Source organism: Cucumis melo, chromosome 1, assembly GCF_025177605.1.
Source record: "Cucumis melo cultivar AY chromosome 1, USDA_Cmelo_AY_1.0, whole genome shotgun sequence".
NCBI lineage: Eukaryota > Viridiplantae > Streptophyta > Magnoliopsida > Cucurbitales > Cucurbitaceae > Cucumis > Cucumis melo.
This window is the reverse complement of record NC_066857.1, coordinates 22293265-22319571: the sequence shown is the minus strand read 5'-3', so window position 1 is coordinate 22319571 and position 26307 is coordinate 22293265. Positions and strand designations below refer to the sequence as shown.

General features: G+C 35.2%; 1 protein-coding gene across 1 annotated transcript; it reads right to left on the bottom strand.

Moving 5' to 3' along the window:
• Window positions 1-10494: 10494 nt before the first annotated feature.
• On the bottom strand, window positions 10495-17251 carry LOC103489700 (uncharacterized). The gene is made up of 2 exons (XM_008448969.3): window positions 16243-17251; window positions 10495-10854 (listed from the first exon to the last, which is right to left on the bottom strand). The coding sequence occupies exons 1-2, from the start codon at window positions 16966-16968 to the stop codon at window positions 10768-10770; spliced, it is 813 nt and encodes a 270-aa protein (XP_008447191.1). The 5' UTR covers window positions 16969-17251; the 3' UTR covers window positions 10495-10767.
• Window positions 17252-26307: the final 9056 nt, after the last annotated feature.

Here is a 26307-nt window from a genome sequence, read left to right as displayed (position 1 = left end):
AGTGCAGCTCACAAATGGGAGGGGTTGAGAAATTGGCGATTTTCTATTTTAATAAATTATTTTAATAAATTTGGGGATTTTTTTAATAATTATTTTAATAAATCCTAAACCCTTTTATGATAACAAATAACTGTTCACGAAAAAAATTTCCAAAAACGTCTTTTCCCGCCAAAAAGATACATTTTGACATATTATGACAATTGTTTCTTCTCTCCTCTCAATTTTTCTTGTAATGAAGTGTCATAGAAGGTCACTTTTCTTTTAGTGAAAATGAAATGTTGGGTATGCTTCATATTTCAGGAGTTATTAAATCAAGCACCTAGTGAGCTATACCTCGACTGTTTGGAATTTTCTTCATTGAACTTTTTGGTTAAGTTGATGCATGTCAAGGTTCTCAACGGTTGAAGTAAAAAGTCATTCGACATGTTATTAGAACTATTAAAAGCAGCGTTTTCAATATGTAGTACTACTATCTCTAGTTCATTCTACGAAGCCAAACGAAAACTACGTGACTTGGGCCTGACATACGAGACTATTCGTGTGTGTAAGTATGATTGTGTATCATACTAGAAAGAATTTGGCGATTTGTAACATTGTCCAACGTATGGTAAGCCTTGATTCAAGGTTAGTCCTAGCAAAGGAACAAAAATTTGCACAATGTATTGTGCCACTTTCCGTTGGTACTGAGATTATAACGACTGTTTGTATCATAAGAGAACTCATCTTACATGAGATGACCTAAGGATAAAGAAATTGAAAGAGAGGATGTGTAGAGATATTCAGCTGATGCAAAGAGACGGTTTCATTTTGGTTGTGAATTTTCTAAGTTCGCTTTAGATTTTCGGAACTCTCATTTGGGATTAGCTTCTGATGGGTTTCATCTGTTTGGGAATCTGAGTACCTCATATAGTATGTGACCTTTGGTGTTAATTCTTTATAATTTACCACCTTGGAAATGCATGAAATAGTACGAATTTTTCATGTCATTGCTCATACTCAATCCAAAACTTCTGGCATGGAAATTGATGTTTACCTCCAACCATTAATTGAGGAATTGAAATAGTCATGGACTTTTGGTGTGCGTAGGTATGGTTCTCTTACCATTCAGCTCTTTCAATTGTATGCAACCTTGTTGTAGACAATTAATGACTTTTCGGCGTATGGTGACTTATCCGAGTGGAGTATGAAAGGGTTTCAGGCATGTCACATATGCATGAGAGATAGATCGTCAATCGGGATAAGAGAAAAATATCATTCATGGAACACCGGTGTTATCTTCCAAAGAACCATGTTTGGCGTAGAAGTAAGCTACATGATGAAAATGTAGAGCATAGGCCTTCTCCAATTGTACTTAATGTTCATGATATCTTGGAACAACTAGATTCATTAGAGTTTCTAGTGATGAGTAAACATCTCTCATTGAAAGATAAGAAAAGAAAGAAAGCTCTAAATTGGACGAAGAAAAGTATTTTTTTCGAATTTCATTACTGGACAAGATTACTAATATGTCATAAATTAGATTTAATGCATATTGAAAAGAACGTTTAAGACAACTTAGTCGATATATTGTTGAACATTGAAGGAAAAACAAAAGATACCACAAGGATACTCGGTTGGACCTACACCTGATAGAAGTCGGTAACAGATTGGTGAAGCCCCATGCAAGTTACATGTTGACTAGCAGTGAACGAGTTGCATTTTTACAAATATTTAAAATTAGTTAAATTTTTTGATGAATTCATTTCTGATATTTCACGATGTGTGAATGACAGAGACGGAAAAATTGGTCTTAAATACACAACTATCACATTTTGCTACATCGACTTCTCCCTATTGGTGTTCGATCATATCTACCAAAAAATGTGTGGTTTTTTGTGTGGTTTGTGTGGTATTTTTTTCGTGACTTGTGTGCAAGAACAATACGAATAAGTGATTTGGACCAATTGCAAGTAGATATCATAATCATATTGTGTAAATTGAAAAGAATATGAAGCAAAAGGTACAACCATTAGATGCTTCAAAATCACTTACCATATGAAGCAAAAGTCATTGGTCTAGTTGGTTATAGTTGGATGTATTCCATTGAGAGAAGTCTACGCACGTTGAAACAGTTTATACAAAACAAAGCACGTTCTAAGGGGTTTATTGCAGAAGCATATCTGATGAATGAATCGAGAATTTTTTGTTTGAAATATCTAAGTGAGATTGAAATTTGATTCACTTGAGATGAATGAAATGATGATAGCATTTCTGATGACAAAGTAATTGGTGAGTTTGAAGTGTTCGTGCAAAAGGTACGACCATTAGATGCTTCATATTCACCAGCTCTATTGCAGGAAAAGAAATGCCTATTTCATTGGTACATCCTAAATAATGTAGATGAAATAGGAGATTACCACAAGTACGCATTTTTAAATTTAAACTTCACTGGCTATTTTAAGTTTTTGTTAAGTTATTGTCGTCATACAGATTCACAATTATGTACTTTAGAAAACACTTAAGGTTGATACGTCGTCAAGCTCAAAGCGCTTCTGACTTATTATTTAAAAGATATCGACGAGCATTTTATGAATTTGAGAATTGGTATATGCTTATTTCATAATTCATATTCATTTACATCAATTTCAAGTTATAGAAATGTGTGAGAGAGAACTTTTCTCATGATTTATTCTTACTTGCGATGGGACCTTTACATAACGCTACGTCCTACAGTGGATGCATTGTAGGTGGGGTACGATTTCACACAATAAAGCGTGACTCTCGATGTACTACACAAGGTAGTAAAGTTATGGTAGTCGATGAAAACAGTGGCAGCGGAAGTAGCAACAACAATTTCTACGGTGTATTAGATAAAGTTCTTTTCGTTCAATATCCGATGGGACAACGTGATGACTATTCAAGTGTAGATGGTTTGACACAGACAATAACAAAAATCATAGAACACATGTAGAATTAGGGTACAAATCAATCAACACGCCGCGTTTTTGGTTCGCTAAGGAACCGGTCATTCTCGCAATCCAGGCACATCAAGTGTTTTAACTCGAGGACCTAAAAAATTGTGCAAATTGGAAAGTTGTTCAAGTGGTTAAAAAGTAAACGTATATAGGACGTGCCTGATAGTGTTCTGTTTTCGTAGATACCTCTCAACCCAATAGTCGCACTCCTAGGGGACGACAGTACTTTAAGAACTTAGAGTTAAAGAGATAGGTACTGCAGAATGAGAAGATCTCAATTTCCATCGCCCTAGGAGTGATAAGCCGATCTCGCCACATGTTGTTCGCTTCAGCAACACCATCGGGGTGTTAATGCAAGATACATTTCCAGTCTGCTTCCTTATGTGGGCTGATGTTACTTCAAGTACATCAAGGTCTTGAAGGGCGGTCTACAGGTAAGTTTTTAAATTACCGTACATATATGTTAAACCTACGTATATATTTAGAAACATAATATATATGTTTGTTCCTTTTGTAGCAATGGTTTGTGCTTGATTTCATAGATTGAGTACTTACTCGATTTGTTGAGCATTAATCGTCAACACGTGCAAAGAATTTAGAAGAGACAACCATAGGCGTTTTAAGAAGTTCAGTGATCCTAAAATAGCACGTCCCAACCCACCCCCTAGATTGGTGAATCGTGTCAAAGATTAGCACTTCCTCTGTGATCACTAAGTTGGTCAGAAATTTCAGGTGAGTTACATTTTTAATGTCCATTGACATTAATTCATTTTTCTTCATTATATGTAACATTTTGACTGTTTCATGTAGGAGCAATCAAGGACAAACAAGCCTGCTAGAGCGAAGCAACCTTATAATTAAAGTAGCGGGTCCAAGTTGTTCCAACAATGACAACATGAGCTTGCTGAATGACGAGGTCAGCCAGTGGATGTGTGGAGTTGTTTAGAGAAACACACGCCAACATGACTGGACAATTTGTTTCTCAGGCTGCCACAGATGCGCATGTAAGTTTATGAAAAACTTTTCTTGTATTTTCTACTTTTAATTGTCAGCTCAAAACTTAAAACTTTTGCTGCAAAATCAAATGCTGGAACTCCAGTTCCAACCCACCCCAATTCTCAACCACTCTCTGGACACGAGATACGTGGGACCATTTTGGGTAGACGATCGGCCTACTCAAAGTGTCTTGGTTGGGGCTCCAAGCTCAGGTCCCGAAAGACTGCTAGCAGTTCTTCGTCTTTATCATATGAGCAAGAGATGCACACCAGGGAGGTTACCAATCTAAAAGTTTGCCTTGAAAATGCTCAACAATTAATTGAAGAATAGAAAAGAAGGTCGAAGTTTTATGTCCAACAAATGGAAGAAATGAGGAAGATGATTGAGAAAATGAGTCGGGCTCAGAGAGGATCTTGATCACTTACGGTACGTATTTTTCAACTTTTGAGTTGTTTAATTTGTTATCATCAATATATCTAAATTTATTTTCATCTCATTGTAGGTAGGGAGTCAGTGGGAATATGGCGTTCGCGGCGATTAGGAGAATTAGCATTTTTTTCTTTTTCTTATAATTTTTGAACCTATATATTTGTAATTTTTGAATGTTTGGGAATTTAATATTAATATAAATACGATTTTGTATTTGAATCATTTTTATTAATTTTGTGTTAGTTGTTCTTTCAAAATTTGATTGAATTTAAGTTGAATCAGAACCTAATAGATTGCCTTACAAAAAAATTAAATACAATAATTTTTTAAAAAATATTATAATATATTTTTACCAACGCACTAACAGCGTTGGGAATGAGATCCTATTCCGACGCATAAATGGTGTCGGGCATACCTATATTGCCAACGCGTGAAGGTAACGTCAGCATTACCCTATTCCTGACACCGAGACATGATGTCGCAAGTAGGGGAATGAAGTTCGCCTGACGCGTGCAATGTTGACTTACAATTCACGTCGACAAAGGGCTATTTTCAACGTCATGTCCCAACGACAGAAATAGGGTAATGTCAACATCACCTTCTCGCGTCGGTAATACAGGTATGTGTGACGTCATTTATGCATCGAAATAGGAACTCATTCCCAACGCCATTTGTGTGTTGAAAAAAATATTTTATATTTTTTAGTTATTATATTTAATTTTTTTGTGAGGTAATCTATTGAGTTCCAATTCAATTCAAATTCAATCAAATTCTAAAAAAACAACTAACACAAAATTAATAAAAAGTTATTAAAATACCAAATCGTATTTATATTAATATTGAATTCCAAAATATTCAAAAATTACAAATATGTAGGTTTAGAAATTAGATGAAAAAGAAAAAAAATTAATTCTCCTAATCGCCACGGATGTCATATTCCCACTAGCTCCCCACCTTCAATAACATGAAAGTAAATTTAGATATATATCATCGATAAAAATTAAACAATTTAAAATGTTAAAAACACATACCGCAAGTGATCAAGGTCCTCTCTGTGTCTGACTCATTTCCTCAATCATCTTCCTCATTTCTTCCATTTGTTGATGCAACTCCAATGTTAATCGTTGTTCTTTAACTAATTGTTGAGCATTGTCAAGGCGAGCTTTTAGTTTGCTAATCTCTCTAGCATGCATCTATTGCTCATATGATGAAGACGAAGAACTGCCAGCAGTCTTTCAGAACTTAGGCATCTTTCGGGATATAGGCTTGGGGACCCAATCAAGACCTTTTTAGTAGCTTGGTCATCTACCCAAAACGATCTCGCATATCTCGTCCCCAGAGAGTGATTGAGAACCTTCTAGCGTGGGTTGGGACTAGAGTTCCAACATTCGATTCTACACTAAAAGTTTAGAGTTGTGAGCTGAAAATTAAAAGTAAAAAATTTAAGAAAAAGTTTTCATAAACTTATATACAAGGTGGACAGCAGACGATGACAACAAAGGCAGATGGGATGGATCCCTCTCTCGGTCTCTAACTCTCTCTTTTTGTTTTGTTTTAAGTTCTATGTTCTGTGAACACATAACTCATATTTATAGGGGATCTCCCAACGCACCTCGTGAACGTTGCGAGATCCCCACTTCTCTAGACGCCATAAGTGAAACATATCGGAACTAGTGGAGATAAGTCCCTACTTTTCACTTAAGGCATTGTGAAAAGTAAAATTAGAATTAAAATGTTACCTCTTCTTTGACGTGGTCAACATAGACGTCGAGAATAGCGAACAAATTCCTAACGTAGGTGTGCATGGCGTTGGAATAAAGGGAAATTATTATTTAAATGTTACCTTTCTACGACGTTTAGGTGCATGGTGTCAGGGAAGGTGTACGCAGTCTCGACGTCTTGAATACAACATCGGGAAAGATGACAACTGCTGACTCATACGTTATTGCGTCGACATAGTGTTTGTTGCCAACGTTATCTATCTCGACGTAAAAAATGTGTCGAAGTAGCCCTTTTTTGTAGTGATCACATCGTTTGTACTAACTACAAAACGAGCAGTATTCATAGGGTCTATGAATAAGGTGCCCAACCTTTATTTATATACTATAGATCGTTTAGGCTATATACTTGAACTTGATCTATGTTTATGTCTCTACATAAAGTTCAAGTTTGCTCAAGATAGTCTCAGGACCTTAGTTTATTGGATTGAAGATTATAGTCTTCAATTTTACTAACACATATTCTCAATAACAATTTTATTGAATAAAATATGATTTTAAATTATAAACTACGAGTTTTAGGACATAAAATCCAATAGAAAAAAGTCTAAGTTTAAGTCCGAGTGTTCTAGCACTTCGCTCAGGAGGGTTGGAGTCGCCCGAGTTGCGTTCATGCTAGAAACGCGAGGGAGAGACATGTTTCGAGTGGAAATGTGACAATGAGAGTGATAGTAAACACTACATACTTGAGAAGCCAACGAACAATCTAATAAATGGGTGGAGTCTTAGTCTCTATGCTAGATCTTTATAATTTGAATTATCTCTACTAATTTCTGTTTCTATGTTTATCCACTTTGTATACACGTCTTTACGTTTAACTGCAAACGCAATACATAAACCCCTCTAAGACATTCTTGAAGCCAAGGGTTGCTAAGCATTGTCCTCTTTCCACTTATAGTAAGTTATAGTATAGGTAGCATTGATTAGGTTTTTTTTACAAATTTATTTGATTGTTAGTCTTTCGAGGTGATAATAAGAGATTGCAATCACTCTATTGATAGACTTTCATCGATTGTTAACACTAATAGATACCGATAAACATCTGTCAGCTTTTGGAAGACATTAATAGTAATATCACCACAACTATCCATAAGCAACAAAATTTTCAATAACGATTCTAAGTACTATTTTGGAACTATCAACAAAACTGACAAAAATTATAATCACTTGGATTAGAAATCATGTAATTGAGCAAAATCATAAAATTGAACAATGTTCACTTTGTATTAAAGGAAAAAGCAAGGCGGAACCAGAAAGAAATTTAATTTTAATTTTTAAAAAGAAATTTGAAATTAAAAGAATAAGGAAGGAAATTTTAGTAGCTTTTAGATCGGCAAATGACAACACTGGTTTTCGATTAGAACATAAACCAATTGTTTTATTAATGAAAAACTGTAAACATCTTCTACTAAAAAATGGTATCCAGAGTATCGTCGAAACACAATCGTGTTTCTCTGCTTTTTAAACCCAATCCATTTCACCACAAAATTCCCTCCATTCTGATTCTAATTTAGATTCCTAAAATGTTTTCGACGAATTTAACAATCAGATCAGACTCGGCGTGAAAGCAATTGCGTAGAAACCGACAGTGAAAAAATGGGATCATTGATTCCAAAGAAGAGGAAGTTAGTGGAGACAATCATCTCTATAAAAGATTTTGTTAAATTTTGTAGTTTGTCCTATGTTTCTTTATTTAAAAATCCACCGTTCTTTCTTATGTTAAAATCAGAAAAATATCTTTTAAACTAGCTCATATTATAATTTAAGTAATTAATAAAATGTGTATCTATCCTTAATTCGCTTTGCTGGTTAATTATAATGTGAGTAAATGCCTATTTTGTAAGATTATGGAGCAAACCACGCATATCAAAGAGATATGTGCTATTGTGCTGTACGGGGTTGATTTAGAACTATCAAGAGTCGAAACAAACACTGGGGCTTCAAGATAAGCAAAAAGACAAAAAAAGCCCCTGAATCGAGTGTCGCGACGCTTGCTAGGCACTATGCTACGTGCTCAAAGGTCGAGAGCAGCAACAAAAGGGAGTGCAAGGATGCTACTCTTAGAGCATAACAACGGTCCAGATTTTAACGAACAAAGCATATGCACCTCATGACCAGAGTGCAATTGCACCATTCTGCAGTGCAGATGCGCTCAACTCGTTATCTATATATATTATCTTCTTTCGTGTACAGTTAAACGAAAATAATTATTGGGAAGCATGGAGAACGAGAAGTCTTCACACTAAAAGAATTTTGGTCTTTGCCGAAGTAGAGAAAAGTAGATAGATCTTAAGAAAACAGTGGGTAAAGCTTTTGCCAACGTTTTTTTTTTCCCTTTCGTGGGCACGCTTCGTGACCGAAACTCTGTCGTCTTTTCCTTCGCCCATGTTGTTGACTTTATGTCGGTAGAACTGTCCACACCAATTAAAATCACATTTTTTGCCAAAAAGACATCGGCAGGAAGGTCTTTTTACCCATGTTCATCATTACGTCGATAAAAATAGACTTTTTTGCTACGAAAAAAACGTTGGTAGGAAGGTTTTTTATCCACGATCATCATCACGTCGACAAAAATAAACTTTCTGGACACGTTTGATCAAATCTTCTCTTCTTCCTCCCTCTTTCTAGCATTTTAAGAGTAGACTTTAGTTTTATTTTGAGTGGTAGCTTAAGAATTAGACTTCTCCTCTTCCTCTTGTCTATAAGATGTAAGAACCTTGCATTTTCCTGAGATTTTGGTATTGTGTGAAACCATGCTAACTTCTAAATGCATGATTATGTTATAGGCTCTCCCATGAGCATGTATTCCTCCTTCTAATCGATTTATGGCTTGTCACGTTCATTCTAGGATGTCTAGTTATATGAGCAATTAGTTAAATTTCTGATTACTGATTAATTGGGTTAGGATTTGTCACTAATTAATCACACAAAGGAATCTTAAAGCTTGATGCACATGTCAATAGTCTCATATGATTTCTTTTTGAACCCGATAGGACTTAAGGTGTGTAGTTTAGTTAGGATTTGCTTAATTGCTTTAACTAATAGTTAAGACACTCGTTCTATTCATTCTTAGCTAGTTATTTACCTTTGAGGAAACTGATTAAGGTGTGTCAAGCAAGTTGGTGCACACGAATAAATCAATTGCATGTTCAATTAATGAAAATAAATGATTGGAACTACATAGGAATCCCTCTTACTCTACAAAAAAAAACTAAATCACTTCTATCATATGTTACATTCACCGGTTGCACTTTATTTTTTATGCACTTTCTATCTCTATCCATGCCACCAACCCTAATTTATCTAGTGATAACTTGGGAATGTCTTAAATTCTAAATTGACAAATAAAAGAAGGGAGATCAAGAAAATGGTAAAGAATTGTAGAAAAAAAATTATGAAACATGGAAAAGTGTAAATTCTAGAACCTACGTTGCAGTGAATGGAGAAACATAAACTATAGAATGTAGATAGATGATTGTCATTCATATACCAACAACATGGACATTTTATTTATTTATTTAATTTAAGAGGATTATTGTAACTTTTAAAATTTCGATTTATATTTTAAATTCGATAGTGACCATGTATGTTTTATAGTAAGACAAATATTGTTTTTTTAACCTTTTAAAACAAAAAATCAAAGATTTCATCCAAAATCTATCTACTAAAGATATTTTTCAGCTTCTTAAAAAGAACTATGTTTACTGATATTATAAAAACTCCTAAAATCTAAAAACAATTTTACAACAAAAACACTAGCAATAGTAGTTTCTTTATTTCACACATAGTTCAAAACACTTCTCATTATATAATAAAACATTTTTAAAACTAAGTCAAAACATTGATGGTAATGATCTTACAATTATGATTGTAGATTATCTTTAAACCAACTAAGAAACATATCTTAAAATAGACAAAATAAATTTAATTTAACACTTTAAGTGCAATGTTGATGTCATCAAAATTGATGTTGAATGATATGTGAGTATGAAAATTGCAAAAGTGACTTTTCGTTCGAATCAGTCCCCAACATGCCAAATCATTATATGAAAATCAATTTCAGTAAATCACTTATAAACATTTCTTTTTCTTGTAAAGTTAGTCCACTTGATGCCTGGACGGATATGCATCATGTTCCTCCGGAAACCCACCACATGGAGAAAAAAAAAAAGTTTCGTAGTGTTGAAGTAAATACAACATCAATGTTACTAAAGAAAAGGTATTTTATTCCTTTTAATATAAATTTCTTGAAGAGTTCAAAGTTTAAAAACCATATCAAACGTTCTCTTCTCATTGAGAGGTATATTTAGTGTAGACGTTTCTAATCCATTCATAAATTTGATTTTTCACGTTTTCAAATGTTAATATTCTCAATAGAAAAATAAAATTGTGTTTTACATTTTCTTCTAGTCTCTCCCAAGAAATTACACTCTTCTATAAATCATTTTTCAATGTTATCCATTTATTAGTTTCGTCTTTCCAAAAAATTTTGATGAATTCAATCTAGTCCCCAATTTCCACTTAGAATCAAATTGAAATAATCCAAAGACGAAACTAATGAATGAGAATAATGATTTTGAATCTAAAATGAGAGAGAGAAGGGGCGAGTGTCATACATTTAAGCCATCAAAACCACATTGCTTGTACGTGAGAGACTGCTTTCTTGGACTAATCACAATTGCACAATCAACTGAAACCTATACATTTTCCCAAAAAGAAAAAAGCAATGTGAATAATTGAATGGTATTAAAAATAATATAGTATGGTTAAAAGAATAGGAAATGAGGTGGGAAGAGAGATTGATTCAAAAGTCACATGGGGGGGGGGGGGGGGGGGGGGGGGTTAGGAACGATCCAAAAGTTCCTTTCATCCTACATAATGCAACTTGAGACTTTCAAAACTAGCTGTCAGCATTACTTCTCTCACTTCTTGTTTTTCCTTTTAAGTATTATATACTAGATACAACATCGACAAATACATACATTAATCTAAACGTCCTAATTGTCAATAAAAATTTCTAAACTATGATTCTTACCATTTATTTTGATGGGTAAACAGCAAAGTTTTAGATAACTCTGTCTAAATCTTGAAGCACTTAAAATTAGATCATCTGAATTGGCTTTTAAGATGCTTAAAATACCTTTCCAAAAGCAGCCCAAAAGTCAAAAGCTAATAGAGCTTTGTGTATCCTCTAGAATTAGAATGTTCGCTCTAAAAAATCACTCAAAAATTACTTTAACATCTAAATTAATCACTAAATTTCTTTAGAGCGTATTTAAATTACATTCTCAAACGATTCAATTAAAATATAAGTTGTTTTTTTAAAAAAAAATTAAATATTTTTGAAACTATCTAAGATGGATTTTGAAAAAATGAGTTTATAAAAGGAGTTTTTTAAAAATATAACAAACCGACAAAATATTGACACTGTGTAAAACAATTTTGAAAACGAAGAAAACCCACAAGTTACACGCGCACGTGTAATTCTTCTTCTAAACGATCATGATAATGGATCATGTAGGAAATGATATGTGATCGTATACGAAATGATACATGATGATGTAGGTAGTATCAACACCAACCACACGAGCGCATGTAATTCTTCTTCTAAACGATCGCGAACCAAGATCGTTTCGATATTGGTACATGATCGCATACCAAGAACTAAACAATCGTGTACCAAGATCTAAACAATTTTTGTTTAAGATCGTGTACCAAGATTGTGTAAATCTTTGTACACGATCGGTTAAATCTAAAAGAGAAAATATATGAGAGATGATGAAGATCGTTTAGCAAGTGGGAATATGAAGTAAAAAAAGAAATAAGTGAAAACTTAAAGAAGGAAGAAATTCTAGAAGAGGAAATGAAGAAATCACGATTAAGAACAAGTGATAAATGAAGAAAATGAAGAAATAATATGAAAAAATTAATAATATGAAGATGAAATGAATAAATCGCAAAGAAAAAGAAACAATAGTAAAAAATTGTCGATAATATTTAAGGCCAAACCTAGAATTTATGAAAATATCATGGGTTACTTGATTTTGTTAGACGGATCGTAAATATTTTGGTATTTTGTTATATCTATGAAAATTAACCTTTATAAAATAACGTAGTTTAGGATAAACACCTAAAACCAACTTTTGAAATATGAATTTTTAGTGTTCAATAATTAATCTCCATAATTTGTATGAAACACCCTAACCACCACCTTTAGCTATCTTTGCTAGCCAACCTTCGATAACCACCTTCGTTGACTATCATTGGTCAACATCCAATTACTGTATGTAGCAACTGTCGTCGATAAACCTCTGAGCATCGTTTTTCACACAATTGTGAATACTCAATTTGCGTTTAACGTTTTCCCCACCACTTCTAGCAAAAATCTGACGACTCCTTTCTGATAATTGTCATCGGCCAAACTTCGATTGGTCGTTTTTTGGCAACCATCGCAAAACAACTATGACCACCGTTCATCGTCATCGACAAACCTCTGTTCATTGTCTTTTTGGGTACAATTCTTTGTCGACTCTTATGGTTAACTTTTGTCTACTGTTTATTCATCAATCGTGGTCGACACTCAGCTAACCACCAACAATTTCTTTCAACCATCGTTGACCAACTTCTAAAGAACGATTTTTTATGTCCACCACCTGTCAACTTTCAGCGACCTTTTTTCAATGACCTATGCTCATATTCTTTTGTCCCCATTTTTCGACGATCGTTGTCAACAAACTTTTGACGACATCATTTATGATTGTTTTTTGGTTGTTTTCGTTGGAACACCATCAATCCTCGTTGATCGTTAGCGATTGTCGACCATCGCCAATCGCTAACAATCAACTTTCGTGTACTATTTCTTTCGTTGTCGTTGTGGGCTAACCTCCGACAACTACTTTTCAGTGATTGTTGTCAGTCATCTTTTGGCTACCATTTCTCGATGATTGTCTTCACTAACATTCGACAATCATTTCTTGATGATCGTTGTCGGTTAACCTTTGACAGGTACTTCCATCAACCTTCAATCATCGTTTTTCGATATTGCCATTAGTCAACCCCTATTGATTAGTTTTAGACAATCATGGTCTGCCAACTATCGTCAAACGGTTTTTGGTAACTGTTGTCAACCAACTTTCGTCGATTCGTTGCTGACAACTTTCGTGGACCATTTCTCAATGATTGTTGCTAGCCAACTTGTGTCGACTATTTTACGATTATCGTTGACGACTAACTTTCATCAAACATTTTTCAATTACCATTACTCGCGAACTTTTGGTGATCACTTTTTAGTCACCATTGCTAATCAACTTTTGTTGACTATTTTTCAGTGACTATAGCCAGGTAAGTTTCATTGAATGTCTTTAAGTTACCATTGTTAGCCAACTTTGTTGACCAATTCTTTTAATCATTATCAACCAACCTTTGTCGATTATTACTCGATGACTATTGCAAGTGAACATTTATTTGTTGTTCATTGGTGACTATTGTCGATAGCTTTTCAATGATCATTGTTAGCCAACATACATCAACTATTCTTCGATTTAGCCAACATACATCAACTATTCTTCGATTTAGCCAACATACATCAACTATTCTTCAATGACCGTTGAGGGTCAACTTTCGTCAACCCTTTTTCAATTATCATTGTCGGCCAACTTTCATCAACTCTTTTCTAACAATAGTTGTTGAGTAACTATTGATGACCATTTTTCGATGACTGTTGTAGGTGAACATTCATCGACTACTTATAGGTAATTGTTATCGACCAATTTTTGTCGATAGTTTCTCTTAGAGACCATTGTCGACTAATATCCGTCCACTGTTGTTCAACGACCATTTTCAACTAACTTTAGTTAACCACTTTTCGGTGAAAGTTGGGAACGTTGTAGGTCCACTTTCAACAACATTTCGGTGATCGCTGTCAGCCAATTTTCATCGATCATTTTTTGATAACAATTGTTGACCAACTACTAACAACCTTTTTTTTTTGTGAGCGTTGCAGACCAACTTTTTCGGCTATTGCTTGGGGACCATTGTCGGCTAGCTTTCATTGATTATTTTCGGCAACCGTGGCCTGTCAACTTTCGTTCGATCGTTTTTTGGTGAATACTGTCGATCAACTTACGTCTACCGCTTTTCGTTGACCGTTACTGGGCAACTACCAATAATAATCGTTTTTCAATGATTGTCGTCGACTGACTTTGGACGACTATTGTCACCAACTTCTAGTTATCCTTTTAGAGTAACCATCGTTGACTATCTCCGACCACCATTCTCATCTTTAACCAACTCCTATTAAAACCTCCACGAAAAATTCTTTTATTATAATTTGAAAGTATAAAAACACATTTAAAATATAACAAATCAAATAAATTTTCACATAAAACACTTTTGAAAAAAAAAATGTTCCATGTGTATTTTTATTTTAAGAAATTTTTTAAAATGTTTAAGTGAAAATACATGAAAAACATTTTTTTTCCTAAAATTAATCGAAACAATCCATTAGGTGTTACGATTGAGAAAGACAACCGTTGTAAACAAATAGCATGTGGCAACAAACCACACAAAACTGTAAACCTTCATTGTATAAAAATCATGAAATGGCTTCCTTTAGTAATTAATAATTTGATTTTTAGTTCACCTCAGAAATGATGAAAACTATGTTTAAAAAATTGATAAAAAAAAATTGGTTTAACTTTATTAAGTTTAAAAACTAAATGATTGCGAATCGAAAATTAAGCACCAATGTCCAAAAAGAAAAAGAGAAACACTACCTATTTTGATCCTTTGATCCATAAGTTTCTAAATGTTATTTTAAAAATCCATTTTTGTTTCAATTTTTAAGGGAGTTATCAAACGGTTATAATTTGAAAATTAATTAAGTTTTTTACTATTTTTTATTTACAATTCACAGTTAATAAAGATTAAAATGGTGAAATTTGAAATCTAAAAACTAAAATTAAAACAAAATTCAAATTACAAAAATAAAATTTTAATATTATAAAATCAATAAATTAATTGAAACTAAAAGTGCATACCACTAGCAAGGGTGCCACCATTAAAAAAGTATGGACCAAATGAAAACCAAATGCAAAACTTAAACACGAAAATTAATTTTTTAAAAAATGTACCCCTTTTTAGTTTTATATTATTCACGCTACAATTTGAACCCAATGTCTGTATCAAATAGAAGCGATATTCAGTAGAAGCTAATTGAATATCATAACTTGAAACAATTAGAAAAACATAAATAAATAAGTGAAAATGCGTTCAGAAAAATGGGCGTGAAAGTAAAGCAAAAACGAAAGAAGAAAATGCTCGTTTTTGTTGTCGCTTTCCTTCTATTTTTTTGACTTTCTTCATTTGTCACTATTCTATACTCATCCGACTATAAACTTCTTCACAATCCTTTTACAACTCAATTTCTGTCCCCAACCAAAATAAAGAAGTTCTGAAATATGTATATATGAATATATAAAAATTCTCTGAAATTTTAAAACAACAAAAACAATGAAATACACCAATCAGAAGGTCCATATCAGATCCATCCATATCCTTAACTCTCAAGTATACCACCCACTTAAGAAGGACAAAATAGAAAAAGAGTTTTTGCTATAAAAAAAAACAACGAATACAACCATAAAATTCAAAGATTACCTCCCAAGGAGGTTTTGACAAGTTTTTCTTTTCTTTTCTTTTCTTTTCTTTTTCTTTTTATTTTTATTTTTATTTTTATTTTTACTTGGGAAAACTAATTAGCAAATATCCCTCAAGGTCAGTGAGTTTCGAGTTCAATCTATTTGAATTGTTTCTTTTAGAATTACAGTGCGCTAGTACAATATTAAACAAAACGAGTTTCCATAACGGAAAATTTTCAATGTAGGATAACCACCTAAGGGTTTTCTAGTTTTTACTCATAATTGTGCATTTAAAATTAAGAAAAGTAGCATTAAAATTAATTTCGAAGAGTTAATTAAAAAAAAGAAAGAAAGAAAGAAAAGGAACAAAGAGAACGGTACGCGTGAAATGAGGAAATTACATGGAAGTTCCGAAAGAAGCAGAGAGAAAGTAGAGATGAGAAGTACCTGAACGCCGGGGGAATTGAAGGACAAGAGGCGGATCTTAGCAGCAACGTCGCCGAGTATTCTGAGCTCAACACGGTCGTTCAAGGAGGCGTCACGGATCAAATCGGCAGCGTCAGCTTGAAGGAGATTTACGCGATCGACGGCGATGGTGGCATCCACCTGGCGCTGGCTGTGAGGGTCTTGAAAGAATCCCGGAACGGAGGCTCTCCCAAGAGGAATTCCTCGGTACATAACCGTGAACCGGGATTCCTCGTACTTGATTCCAACTTTGTTAGGGTTAACGGCTGTGAAAATCATCCGAATGTTGAGGGAAAGAGAGGCGGTGGTGGGATTGGGATTGGTTATGCCCATGTACTGGACACCCACTTGCTGGAGATCGAATTGGGGTTTCTTCGGTTTGAGGGCCAGGACGACGACGAGGACGATGGCGAGGACTAAGAGGGCGAGGAAGGAGAAAAGGAGGAAGAGGCAGCAGCAGCAGCCTTTGAAAGTGGCGGAGGAGGAGGAGGATCTGGGGTTGTAGCGAGGGTGGACCCCGTTTGGGACAGTTCTTGATGATGAAGACATCGCGCTTTGATTTTGAAATTTTAGAAGGGATGGGATTGTTGGTGGTGCTGCTGCTTGCCTGCTGGGAGTGTGAGTGTGAGACAGAGATTGCGTTGTTGTGTAGCAGTTGGCAGTAGCAGCTCTCCCCCACCGAGTGTCTTCCTCTCTTCGCTGCCTCATTTCTAATCTCCCACTCGCATTACCCTCTTTTTTCCCATCGCTTTCTCTCTCTCTTTCTCTCTCTCTTCTGCTTCTTCTTTTTGCTATTATTATTTTGATGGGCTAAATTAAAGAAATAACCCAAAATAATTAAAAACTTCCATCAAACTTCTTTATGTCTGATGTGAAATTGAAGTGCACGACAATGCACAACAAGAATATTGAAGGATAGATATACACATGCCAGCAGGAGGGAATCGAAAAAGATTATCTAATTGCTCTTAATTTTATAGATTATAAGCTTTCAAAAAGAAAAAAGAAGTAGAGACTTAAACTTACGTTTGATGCTCAAATTATCTTTTGTCGTTGAACTTGATTACAAAGATGTTGTAGATCACAATAAGAGTCTTCCTAATTGTCCATCTACCTTACAATGGGACAGTGGAATCCTAAAGGCCCATTTGATACCGCCTTACAATAGGATGGTGGTATCCTAAAGGATCATTCGATAACGTTTTTATTTTTTTGTTCTTTGTTTCTAATTTATTGTTTCACGTTTCTTAAATTTTAAGGAATATAAATATGAATATATTTGGTAACTATTTTTGTTTCTTATTTCTTGAAAAAAAAAAGCATAAACATAACTTGTATGATAATTATTTGTTGGTCTCGTTTCTTGTATTGTTTTTCCTCACATTTTTTTCTTATTTCGTAGGTTAAATATAATTTAATTATGTAAAAATAAAAAATTTACCATTAAAGTAAAAAAAAAATCATTATAAACCAATGAGATTATCTTATACACAAAGTCCCTATACAAAATTATTGGGAGTATTGGCAAGAATGGCAAAAAAAAGTTAACAAAAAAAAATCATTATAAACCAATGAGATTATCTTATACACAAAGTCCCTATACAAAATTATTGGGAGTATTGGCAAGAATGGCAAAAAAAAGTTTAACAAAAATTAGATCCACAGTCCAACGATAAGAAATTTTGCAAAAATTGCTAAACCGATCAACCCAACCTAGTTTAAATGACCTCATGATTCATTGACTTTTTTTTTATTGAATGCTTGCAATAAAGGTTAAGTGGCATTCATACTATTTTGAGTCTTAAACCTTAAGTTTAATACAATTTATAAATTTGTGGGGGAAGATGTAAGGTTAGAAGCATAAGTATTATGAATTAGAATTGACAATTTGATCCATAAAGTGGTGTAATTAATTCTTGAGTCAAATAAGTTTTGACTCCAAAAGAACCATGAATTTTGCAATTGAATTTTTATTAATAAAGGATAAGTGGCAATCACACTTTAGTTTTTATATTCAATTATTGGAATGAAAAATAAAATACCAAGTACCCATGTCTTTTAATTCTTGAAGTAAACCCTTTTAATTTTGTGATATCGATTCTTGAAGTGAAATCTTTCTCTACCGGTAGCATTACAATTTACTTTTTGCATCTTACCACACCAAGTTTATACTCCCATGATTCATTTCTTATGTTCTTAAAAATTAAAAATCATTTCTTTTGTTAAGTCTAGATTCTAGTTCAGTTGGGTTCAACCCCAACTTACCCTTGCGGTAATTCAACTAAAGTTGGGTTTACAAATAATTTGAAAGGGTTGGATTTACAAATAATTTTTACACATATTGTGCCAATTTCAATTCTTGCATATCACTTTTGTTGTTTGACATTTTTACGACCATACCCTAACGAAAATCGATCCTTGAAATGGTGTCGTTGCCGGGAAACTAGGCATAAGTAAATTTCTTTTTGAATCTTGATTTCTCAATTTTGATTTTTTAGTTTTCTTGAACATTTTATTAAATTCATAATAAAACCACAAAAATAGTTGTTTGATAATTTATTTTATCTTTTTTTTTTTGTAAAGATAATTCTTCACTACAAAGAAAAAAAAGAGGGATCTCTTGATGCACATAATCGTTAGGAGATGTATGAAAAAGCATCAGGAAATGATCTTCCGACGCATAAACATTGATCTAAATTGGGGTCGGGTAAAATGCATTGGGAGAGAATCTCTTAACGCACAACATGCAGCATCGGTAGATCATGTACATTTCCCGACGACGTAGGACGTCATCCGGATTGCTCTAATTCCCTTTCTCTCGATGCCTATAAGTGCGTTGGGATCGAGTAACAACTCCATTGCCTTTGTACGTTGGAAAATGTTGTTTCTCTTTTAAACTATTATCTTCATTTTTTTTCTTTTGTAACCTGTGGTACCTTTTTTAGTTTTGATTCAATTTAAATTAAATAAAATTTTCAAACAAAATGTTTACAAAATTCATAGGGGCCTTTTTAATAATATAATGAAGCGACAAGTTATTTACATTCTATAGAACAATTTCATAAGCGAAAAACATCCATAGGCCCACAATGCGAAATACCAAAAATACCCCAATAAACGCGCAATTAATCATTCGCACATGCGCGACTAATGTTAATAAACGATTATTAGACAACATCGTGTAGAATAATATACAATTGACACACGATCTTGTAAATTACCAAATACATAAACGATCAACAATAAACGCTAAACGATAACAAAATATTTTAACGATCGCGTAAATTATCTTTAACGATTATCTCATATGTGCGTCTGATCATGTTTTAAAATATAAACGATAATCATACACGATTCTATACATCATGTAAATGATAATCATATATATAAACGATAATGTAATAAACAATAAAAGATGACGAAAAAGTTTAAGTATACACGATCGTGTAGAGATATTTGAACGATTGTTTATATAAGTATAAACAAACATTTACAGAAACTCCAATAACTCGTAATTACAAAAAAGTCATCAAAATGAAGGGACTATAAAAAGGTGAAGGAACTTGCTCAGCCTTTTTCGATCATCGTCTTCCTCGTCAATCGTTCAGAACTGACTTGCATATAAAAAGGTTTGAATCTATGTTCATTTCGATCTATCTCTATCATCTACATATATCTACCACGATCTATATCGCATACAAAAAGGTCTGAGTCTATATTCATTTCGATCAATCAGTATCTATCACGATCTATGCAACATATAAATATGTCTGTTTCTATACTGATTGTATATATTTCATTAAACATAATTTATATTAGTTTTCTTTTTTACAAATAGATGCTGAGCAAGAATCAACAAGCATCGTATAGCAAATCAATAAGGAGTAAAGCAAAGACAAAAGAAAGAAAAATAAAGAAAGAAAAAGGAACAAATGTAACAAACAAGAATGTGAATATCCGTCTGTATAGCATTGTATATTTGTGTATCTTTTTCTTTATAGTGCTCTGCATTTGTAAATTTGTTTAAACTTACCATTGTTTGAAACATACTATTTATTATGTCATTCAACAAGTGAAACACTATCCAAGTGACATTATTATGGAAGATGAACAAAAAAAACCTTAGAATTACTGTATATTACAGTTTAGAAACATTGAATCAGATCAAGTCCAAAATAGATAAAAGAATTCTCTCTCGAGTTTTGACAAACAATCCTTTTGGCCAGTTCCTTAACATTAAAATGGCCAAAATACCAACACGATTCTGAAATTTCTATTAAGAAAATAATGCCATACAAAAAAAACTAATGTCCTTGCTTTCAACTTTAATGGACATATAGCAGAATTTGGGCTGAAAGACTTTTGTTTTTTGTGACTGGACTAAAAGGTCACAAATTTCCTGACTTAAATCTAGGAGAAAGAAAAGAAAATGGTCTGAAAAATGCGCTTTTTCCGTCATGATGACTTTATAACAAGAAGAGATATAGAAAGAACTTTCAAAGCATTGTGCAACAAGGAAGACTCATTGAAACAAAAACTAGTTAACCTTTATAGATCTTAGAAGCATTTTTAATTCTCAAGCAGTAACACAACCACATAAATCTCCTACATCTAGACATATTGGATAATGAAGAAATCTTCAAAGGTTATCCATGGGGAAGGTTATCATACATCCTAACATATCAGTTCTTGAATAAAGCATCCTACAATGACAAGGATGTTGTATACCTTCAAGGGTTTCCGCTAGATTTAGTCTATTGGGCTTTTAAGAAAATACCAAGACTTTCCAATTTAGATGTTGGGTTTGGAAGAAAGCTTGCAACGGAAGGGCCACCAATTGTAACATGGGAATGTTTGGAAACAAGTGACTGGAGGACTCTAAACATCAACATTTTTGAATATGAGAATGTAAGTAAACCTAGAGCATGCTTTATATATGTCTATCTAGATAAACAATGAAATATTTTCTGTAATGCCCCAAATTTCGAGGTAAGTTTTAACATTTTATGTTATTTTTCGAAAATCTAAAATTTTTTATGTTAAATTTTATTGCCCCAAATTTCGAGGTAAGTTTTAACATTTTATGTTATTTTTCGAAAATCTAAAATTTTTTATGTTAAATTTTATTTGGTTTAGAAAAGAAAAGAAAAAGAAAATGAAGGGTATAAATTTTAATAATATGATATATATATATATATATATATATATATATATATATATATATATATATTTTAAACAAACATAACCCTAAACCCATCTCCCTTCCCGCGTCGCCACCCCCCCCGGTGCCTCTTTCTTCTTCTTCTTTCCATGAAGCCGACCGCCGCCCCAATCATCTCTTTCTTCATTCCCGACAGCGCCAGCACGCATGCCCTCCATCCCGACCTTCTCCTTCGTTCAGTTGATAACACCGTCGTCCCTTCTTGTTCATTTTTCGGCGTCTCTTTTCTGAGGGAGTCGGCCGTCTCTGCCCGCAGTTGGTCGTTCGTCAACTCTTCCATCTTCATCTTCTTCGTCCCAGAACCGTCGTTGCTGTGTCACTCACTTTCACCGTCGTGCGTCCCTCTTTCGACCGTCGTCGCGTGAAGCAAAAAAATAGTCGTTCGCGTGTGCGCCGGCTACAAACGACCAAGCCGAGCCGTGAGCTAAACCAAGCCGAGTCGCGAGCTGAACCAAGTCAAGCCGCAAGCTGAACCAAGCTGAGTCGAGTCGAGCCACTTAAGTCGTGTCCATTCGTGCCGAGTCCCGGTGAGTCTTGGTAAGGACAATGTAAGGAATTCCTAACGTTTTCAATAGTTAATTTAAGTTTAAATGTTGGATTAAAATGTTGAACTTATTGGTTGAGTTAACTTTTGATCCCTTGAAGGTGTTAGCGAGGTGAAACTCGGGTTCTGGGTGTTACGACAAGTGTAGTTGGAGCTAACTCTCCTCTATTTGGGTAAGCCGGTAGATGTTGCTTTGGAACGTTTTGTAATGTGGATTTTTTTTAGTGATGTCATTGTTAAACCCTAATGATTGTGTTTAGGTGGATTTGTTTGGACGTCGAATTGAACAACGATTTTAGCTACAGTTCAGGTAAGGGATTTCTTACTACTGGACCTGAGACCGGAACTGGGAACGTAGTAACCCACATAGGAATTATACGATAGCAACTGTACTGAATTGATTAATGCATGTTTACCTAGAAAACATCACTTATATGCACTCTTGACTGATTAAAGGTGACGTGATCGTTAGTTGTAGCCTATGTACTTATTTACGTTAATGAGTTGTTCTGCTGATGGGCACTGATGCCCTGATGTTCTGTGTATTGTGGTTATGTTGAGGGACTATGTTGTTAAATGGAATAGTAATGTCGATGGATTATGAAAATCTTAATGTTATAATGTCTGTTATCGGGATACTGGTTATGGAGTTATGTCGTGGAGGGGCTAGGAGTTTAAAAACTCATGTGTAGATTGTGTAGACGCCGTTGAATTGTGTTGTAGACTGAATACTCCTGTTATGCATAATATGGACGTTATGCATAACATAGACTTCCTGTAGATGTGCTAGGGTTTGAGCTGAGACGAAGTACCATCAGGTGAATTTACAAAGTGATGATTTGACTAGTTGACTGGATTTAAGGAAACGTCACGATGACGTGTGAATTAGATATACATATAGCGACTGAGAGGAGACTGTTGATTAAACCTAAACTGTCTGACTGGCTAAGCTTATAACTGAACCGTTAACTTGAACGTGTTTGCGATGTGACTATTATAGACGATTTAGTATGGACTGAGGGATAACTGTTAGCTTTATCTATAGGGTAGCGTACCTTACAGGCACAGTGTCCTTTGGGATCAGTAGACTGATATGTGTATCCCTCGGGATCACTCGACTGATATGTGCATCCTTTGGGATCACTAGACAGATATATGTATCCTTCGAGATCACGAAATTAATATGTGTATCCTTCGGGATTACTAGACTGATATGTGTATCCTTCGGGATCACTCGACTGATATGTGCATCCTTCGGGATCACTAGACTGATATGTATATCCTTTGGGATCACTCGTTTGATGTGTGCATTCTACGAAACCACTAGACTGTTATGTAGGGTAGCTCCCTTGATAGGAAGCTAACTGTTATTACCCTAATAGGCCTAGAAGTGGGTCCCTTACTAGGTATGTCTTATACTGACCCTTTTTCTCTTTAAACTTTTCAGGTAATGGTATGGCAAGGGGAAGACTGGCGAGGGGCAAGAAGGGTGCTTGAAGGCCATATGGACGCGTCTAGTTTTTTTATGCTTCCGCTGACGCATTTGTTAATTTCTATTTCTTTTGAGAATTAAATAGAGTCATGGTTAGAACATTTGATTGGTTATTTTGTTTTGATGATTTTGTGAACTATATTTTGGAACTTTTCGGAACGTTATTTAAAATAGGACCCGAAACTGTTTTTGTGATATTTCGAATGTTTTTAAGGAATCATAATAGGTCTTTTATGAGTTGTGTGTTTTACTGTCGAGTCGTAGCAGTACATAGTGACCTTAGCTTAGTCTGGAAAATTAGGTCGTTATAGTTGGTATCAGAGCCTAAGTTTTAGGTTCTATAGACTGACTTATGATGTAAGTCTGTGTTTTGTGTCCCTATGGCTAAAACAATCCTTTGCCACTCGTCAGGTACGCTTTCATGATATTATATGTATCTCTATATGCATGAGCTTACGTATGTTAACCTGTGAAGTTAATTATCTTATGAGACTAAAGAAATCATTGGTGGTTGTCAGGAAAATGCCGCTAAGGAGAGGTACGCGTAAGGGTGGTCGAGGAGGCCGAAGAAGGGGAGCAGGACGTGTCCAATCTGAAGTACAGCCTGTAGCTCAAGCTACTGACACTGCTACACCAGTTACTCATGCGGACCTCGTTGCTATGAAGCAGAGGTTCAGGGATTTGATTATGCAGATGCGGAAGCAGTAGCAGCCTGCCCCGCCAGCTCCTGCTCCGGCTCCAATTGTACCCTAGGGCGTGTCGGACCAGTTGAGGACAGCGGCCAAGCACTTGAGGGATTTCAAAAAGTACAACACCACAACATTCGATGGGTCTTTGGAGGACCCCACCAAGGCTCAGATGTGGTTGTACTTATTGGGGACCATATTTCGGTATCTGAAGTGCCTTGAGGATCAGAAAGTTTAGTACGTTGTTTTTATGTTGACAGACAGAGGCACTGCCTGGTAGGAGACGACAAAAAGGATGCTAAGGGGTGACATGGGTCAGATTACATGGAAGCAGTTCAAGGAGAGTTTCTATGCGAAATTCTTCTCTGCCAGTTTGCGAGATGCCAAGCGGCAATAGTTTCTGAACTTGGAATAGGGCGATAGGACAGTAGAGCAGTGTGATACAGAGTTTGATATGTTGTCCCATTTCACTCCTGAGATGATAACGACTGAGGCTGCTAGAGCCGATAAGTTTGTCAGAGGTCTCAGACTAGATATCTAGGGTCTTGTTTGAGCCTTTCGACCAGCCACCCATGCTGATGCACTATGCTTGGCAGTAGATCTCAGTTTGCAGGAGAGGGCTAACTCGTCCAAGGTTGCAGGTAGGGGTTTGACTTCAGGACATAAAAAGGAAGGCTAAGCTGCCTATTTCAGTGCCACAGCGAAACCTCAGTTCAGGTGGAGAGTTTCGCCGCTTTCAGCAGAGACCTTTTGAGGCAGGAGAAGCTACCAGAGGGAAGTCTTTATGTATCACTTATGGGAAGCATCATCTAGGCCGTTGTTTGTTGGGGACCAGGACTTGCTTCAAGTGTAGGCAAGAGGGACATACAGCCGACAGATGCCTGATGAGACTTACCGGGGTTGCACAGAATCAGGGAGCAAGTGTTCTACATCAGGGTAAAATCTTTGCTACGAATAAAACTGAGGCTGAGAGAGTAGGCACTGTGGTGACAGGTACGCTTCCAGTATTGGGGCATTATGTCTTAGTTCTGTTTGATTCTGGTTCGTCACATCCTTTATCTCTTCTGCATTTGTGTTGCATGCTCGCTTAGAGGTAGAGCCCCTATACCATGTTTTATCAATATCTACTCCTTCCGGGGAGAGTTTGTTGTCGACAGAAAAGGTGAAAGCATGCCAGATTGAGATAGCAGGTCATCTGATAGAAGTAACGTTGTTAGTTCTTGATATGCACGACTTTGATGTAATTCTAGGTATAGATTGGCTAGCTGCTAACCATGCTAGCATAGATTGTTCCCGTAAGGAGGTAGCGTTTAACCCTCCCTTGATGTCCAGTTTTAAGTTCAAAGGAGAAGGATTAAGGTCGTTCCCTAAGGTAATCTCAGCTATGAGGGCCAGCAAACTGCTTAGTTAGGATACTTGGAGTATCTTGGCCAGTGTGGTGGATACTAGAGAGGTTGACGTGTCCTTGTCATCAGAACCAGTGGTGAGGGACTATCCGGATGTTTTTCTTGAAGAACTTTAAGGATTACCTCCTCAGAGAGAGATTGAATTTGCCATTGAGCTGGAACCCGGTACGGTTCCTATATCCAAAGCTCCATACAGAATGGCCCCAGCAGAGTTGAAAGAGCTGAAAGTGCAGTTGCAGGAGTTGCTTGACAAAGGCTTCATTCGGCCGAGTGTGTCACCTTGGGGTGCACCAGTTTTATTTGTTAAAAAGAAGGATGGATCGATGTGCCTATGTATTGACTACAGAGAGTTGAATAAGGTAACTATTAAGAACAAATATCCCTTGCCTAGGATTGATGATCTGTTTGACCAGTTACAAGGAAATACAGTGTTCTCTAAGATCGACCTTCTGTCACAATATCATCAGTTGAGGATTAAGGATAGTGATGTATCGAAGACAGCCTTTCGTTCCAGATATGGACACTGTGAGTTTATTGTGATGTCTTTTGGTTTGAAGAATGCTCCAACAGTGTTTATGGATTTGATGAACAGAGTGTTCAGGGAGTTCCTAGGCACTTTTGTGATCGTGTTCATTGACGATATTTTGATATATTCCAAGACAGAGGTAGAGCATGAAGAGCATTTACGCATGGTTCTA

Coding starts and splice junctions, on each gene's coding strand:
- LOC103489700 (XM_008448969.3), bottom strand. CDS start 16,968: ATGAGGCAGCGAAGAGAGGAAGACACTCGGTGGGGGAGAGCTGCTACT. Junction 10,855..16,242: donor TCAATTCCCCCGGCGTTCAG/GTACTTCTCATC, acceptor GAAAATGTATAG/GTTTCAGTTGATTGTGCAAT.